This window comes from Saccostrea echinata, unplaced genomic scaffold, assembly GCF_033153115.1.
Source record: "Saccostrea echinata isolate AGI-Se365-2 ecotype Australia unplaced genomic scaffold, CSIRO_AGI_Sech_v1 ptg000040l, whole genome shotgun sequence".
Taxonomy (NCBI): domain Eukaryota; kingdom Metazoa; phylum Mollusca; class Bivalvia; order Ostreida; family Ostreidae; genus Saccostrea; species Saccostrea echinata.
The window spans coordinates 4172528-4173734 of NW_026889789.1; the positions used below are offsets into that span (position 1 = coordinate 4172528).

At 34.1% G+C, this 1207-nt stretch overlaps 1 protein-coding gene across 1 annotated transcript; it reads right to left on the bottom strand.

Moving 5' to 3' along the window:
- Positions 1-631: 631 nt before the first annotated feature.
- On the bottom strand, positions 632-1207 carry LOC133200640 (uncharacterized). Its single transcript, XM_061336421.1, has 2 exons — positions 1132-1207; positions 632-829 (listed from the first exon to the last, which is right to left on the bottom strand). Exons 1-2 carry the CDS (start codon positions 1204-1206, stop codon positions 632-634), a joined length of 273 nt encoding a protein of 90 aa, XP_061192405.1. The 5' UTR covers position 1207.

Consider the following 1207-nt stretch of genomic DNA (forward strand, 5'->3'; position numbering starts at 1 on the left):
ACTCCGTTAGTATTTGAGTACGAGAGAGTCTACAAGTAGTTCCGTTTTAATGCCTGTTACAGAATGCAAGATATCATAATTCGTTTTGTTAACTTATTACTTACAATTTGATTTTTAACTTCGGGATCTTTGTACACCTTTGTATGTGAGAGGGCATAAACCAAGGAGGACAACTCCTACAAACACTGTTACGGTATAAATATCCATCTCATGAAAAAAATAGATAAATTAAGAAAGAAATAGATGTCAGAAATGTTTTATTTACATACATCCTGTTAGCTACAGAAACTGATCTGATATAGCAAAAAATGATAATAAATATCTTCACATTTTACATGGAAAACTAAGAGATGATTAAAAATGATTAGCATGATCAAGAATAATTTATCCATATTTTTCAAGACATCAAACAAAGAAGGGTAATGTATACGCATAACTTAATCGTTGTTACTCCGTTTATGAATTAAAAAGAAATTTCAGAAATCACAGTATTGTTGAGTATTGTTCACCGGTAAAAAGTAGTCAGTAATATATAGAACAAATAACACAAAATTATGGAACGTTCGTCATATGCAATTAAACTCTAAACAATATCTTTAAGGAATGTCCACTGGGCCACCCTCATTATGCGTTATAGTGCACCCCTCGCAGCCAGTTTCTGGAACAGATCTCGCATGGAGTGCTCGATTGAGCCGTCCCTGCTCTGTTTTACTGCCGTCGCTGTTTCCCCTGTAGCCTGGTCCACACAGATTCCTATGTACTTCCACTCAAACCCCATGATCTGTCCTTTAAAGGACCACTTGACGATCTTTCCGTTCCCTCGATCAAACTGTTATAACAAAATACACATTCATAAATATCGAATACATGTATTGAAGAGTTAATTAATTTTTCTTTATTTCATCATTATTATTTTTTTTTGGGGGGGGGGGTTAGATAATGGAGATTATTTCTTTTAGTTCTTTGATAGAATTTTTCATTATATTCTGTAATAATATACATGTATGTCTCTATGATATATGTATCAGGTGCATTTTTCTTCAATTCCTCTTCCATGTACTTATACCAGGCATATCATCGTTATTTAAAACTGAAAAGATCACAAATATTTAAATATACAGATATATTTACCTGTCCTTCCCCATTTGTTCCTAAAGCACCTGCCAAGCTCTGGGCCCCGCTCAAGAAGCTTCCAAGTTTGTCCATT